General features: G+C 36.9%; 1 protein-coding gene across 1 annotated transcript; it reads left to right on the forward strand.

Moving 5' to 3' along the window:
* Positions 1–899: 899 nt before the first annotated feature.
* LOC138692682 (trehalase-like) lies at positions 900–2,882 on the forward strand. The gene has a single exon (XM_069815804.1). It carries the CDS (start codon positions 1,049–1,051, stop codon positions 2,810–2,812), a length of 1,764 nt encoding a protein of 587 aa, XP_069671905.1. The 5' UTR covers positions 900–1,048; the 3' UTR covers positions 2,813–2,882.
* Positions 2,883–3,659: the final 777 nt, after the last annotated feature.

Below are 3,659 nucleotides of genomic sequence, written 5' to 3' on the forward strand. Positions count from 1 at the left end.
AGTTCAATAATATAAATAAGAAATATTTTTGTTAATTTTTTTGCCATGAATTATAAGAGTAAAATTTATTTATCTTTTACATAGGATCGTTTAGGGACATCTCGACACACTAAAGAAAATTGTTAATTTTGGATCTGGTTTTAATATGATCATTTTATATCACTGTATTAAAAAAATAGAAATTGATGTCGACTTCTCCCATAATGGCGAAGATTTTGACATAGTACGACAAACATAGGAAACATTTAAAAACCCAACATTTAAGACACAAATTTTGCTCCTGAAGAGCTATCACGTTCAAGCAAAATGCAGCTGTCGAGTATTAACACGGGCCTCCTACGTGGGATCGGACATCATGTACCATAGAAGGGATATGAATATGAACACATTTTTGCATTAAGATTTAAATTGTCATATTTGTTTATACTAGTTATCTTACATTAAATTATATTAAAGGCGAATAAATTCAGGAGATTCAGCTCTCAATATACATATTTATTCTACATAATCTAGTATTTCTGCAACAATGTGAGAATATGAGAAACTACGCATAACGAAATGTGGAATTAGTAATTGCTGATATTTTAACACTGCCTGCCTGCTTAACCAAAGTTATTTTGTCGCTAGGTGGCAGGCAGTGCCCACCGCTATCAGAGTCCATATCCATGGACTCCGACCGCTAATTAGCATTATCTGTATAATTATTACGGACTCTGTTATGCAAAATCACTATCTGCCATCTAGTGGCTACTCGCGCATAAGCGTTGATTGGGCCACGGCCGACTTGATGCTTCCTTCGAGCATCAAGTCGGCCGTGATTGGGCAGGCAGTATAAGCAGTCATAGGATGTGCTTCAGCAGGCAGTGTATTTTACCTTTGTTGTTAAATTACGATAAATTTTCAGTGTCCGGAAATGCCGGTAGAGTAATCGTTTAAAACAAAACAGTTCAAAATTCCAGTAAACAAGAAAATTTAAACATGTAACTGTAAGTACTAACGTTTCTTAATTTTTCGTTTCTGATTTTGCAAGCATTAAATCCAGCAGACAATGTTATTTGCGTTAATCATACTGCTCTTAATGGCGTCCCAAGATGCCTCGTCACATGAATGTAGGAAAGAAATATTCTGTTTGGGAAATTTGTTGCACGAGGTACAAATGGCTGCCATATATCCAGATTCTAAAACTTTTGTCGATATGAAGCTCAAATATCCACCACATGTAACACTTAAACATTTTGACGATTTCCTCAATCAAACGAAGAAAACAATAAGTAGGTCAAAACTTGAAAAATTTGTTTCTGAACATTTCGAAGATGTAGGGAGTGAATTCGAAACGTGGTATCCACCAGACTGGCATGGAAATCCTGCAATTTTCAACAAAATAATTGATCCAAAAATGAAATTATTTGCGAAGAGACTCCATTCAATGTGGAAATATTTGGGTAGAAAAATTAAAGAGGATGTACATGTCAATCCCGATTTGTATTCCATGGTTTACGTACCTAATGCTGTAATTGTCCCTGGTGGTAGATTCAGAGAATTTTATTATTGGGATTCATACTGGATCATACGTGGCTTGCTTAATTCAGAAATGTTCAACACAGTTAAAGGCATGTTAGCTAATTTTCTCTACATGGTTGAGCAATACGGATTGGTGCCCAATGGCGGTAGAGTGTATTACACAGGTCGATCCCAGCCTCCGATGCTCATTCCAATGATATACGACTATGTGCAAGCTACGGGTGATTTGGACTTTGTCGGCGAGCACCTTTCAACCATGGAGGAAGAATACGCCTTTTGGCTGACGAACAGGACGGTGAAAATTAAGAAAGATAGAGCCACATACTCATTATTCAGATTCAATGACGAAACGAAAGGTCCGCGACCCGAATCCTACAGAGAAGACCACAACGCGGCACACCTCATGGGAAGACAAGAAGAGAAAGAAGCTTACTACGCAGAGATGAAAGCAGCTGCAGAATCAGGCCGAGACTTCAGCAGCCGATGGTTCATCTTCAACGCCTCAAACCAAGGAGATCTCTTCGACACTAAAGTCCGTTATATAGTTCCAGTCGACCTAAATGCTCTGATGCACATGAACGCCAGGATGATCTCTGGATTTTGCTCCGATCTGGGATATAAGAACAAGGCTGCCTACTACAAGAGAAAGGCCAGAGACCTGCTTAACGCGATCCAGAAAGTACTTTGGCACGAAGACTTAGGAATCTGGTTAGACTGGGATCTCCTCAACGGGAAAAGAAGAAACTACTTTTATCCTTCAAACTTGGCTCCTCTGTGGACGGGAAGTTTCCCGCATAATGACGACGAAAAATTAGCCACTCAAGTCTTGCAGTACTTGGAGGCGAACAAGGTTGATGCTTATCCTGGAGGCATACCAAGTAGCTTCGAGGTGTCGGGAGAACAGTGGGACTTCCCAAATATTTGGCCACCTTTACAGGACATGATCATAACCGGGCTTAATAACTTGGAAAGTGGCAAGGCTAGGGAATACGCAAGGAATCACGCTTTCCGTTGGGTGTACACGATGTACCGTGGATATATGGATACCAGAGCCATGTATGAGAAGTACGATGCGACCGTGTCGGGGGCCCCAGGCGGGGGAGGCGAGTACACAAATCAGATTGGATTCGGATGGACAAATGGGATTGCGCTAGACATGCTGAACAAATACGGAGATCAATTACTCCCTCCACCAGAAAATTTTCCATCTATGAAAGAACGGCCGTTCCTCTCATTGAGATGTAAATTCATCACAATTATTGTGACTCTCATTACATTTTTAAATTGTTAGTGAGAGCATCCCAAAATTAATGTTGATGATATTTTAGTTAATATTGTTAATGAGACCAAAAATTCTAATTCCAGAGACATTACTTCAAAATATAACAAAATAAAAAATTGTTCTATATTTTATACTTGATCCAGTGACTTATTGTCTATATATATATATATATATATATATATATATATATATATATATATATATAGAACTGGTAATGGAAATTACGGGAAAACGCCTGAAGGGATTTTAATAAATGGTCCCTCATTTTAAAGCTTGGAACCCAAAGTGTTTCGGAAAAGTAGTAGTTTTCAGTGAAATGTAAATTTTCCTACATAATTTTCCTATTTTCCAAAATCCATCTGTTGTCAGTTTTGAGAACTAATTTTATCCAATCACGGCCGACTTGATTGAATTTCAGAACAAAACACACACTACAATAAACAATAGGCTATTACACGAAGGCCATGACCTGCAGGATTGCCGACATATTTAGAGCTCAATTCAATTTGTTATTTAAAACTGATTCTGCAGTGTATAATAATTTTCTGAGTACAACTGTGTATTGGATATTCAAATCTACGAAACTTGAGGTGGTTTGATGACATTATTATCATTAGAAATTAAATATTATTATAGTAAATATCATGATGCATCTATTTTTCATTAATTGTACATAATATTGAAGCTATATTGATGACATGAAAGTGAAACGTTTTGAGGTTATGTAAGTAAATGTAGAGAATATCTTAATTTAGATTTTCTTTTGTATAATTTACTAAGTGGCTGCTATATATAACTACAAAACTTAAGCAAGATAATAATACTGTTATTAAAAGTCAAATATTTTTATACTTAT

The sequence above is a fragment of the Periplaneta americana genome, chromosome 17, assembly GCF_040183065.1.
Source record: "Periplaneta americana isolate PAMFEO1 chromosome 17, P.americana_PAMFEO1_priV1, whole genome shotgun sequence".
NCBI lineage: Eukaryota > Metazoa > Arthropoda > Insecta > Blattodea > Blattidae > Periplaneta > Periplaneta americana.

Coding starts and splice junctions, on each gene's coding strand:
- LOC138692682 (XM_069815804.1), top strand. CDS start 1,049: ATGTTATTTGCGTTAATCATACTGCTCTTAATGGCGTCCCAAGATGCC.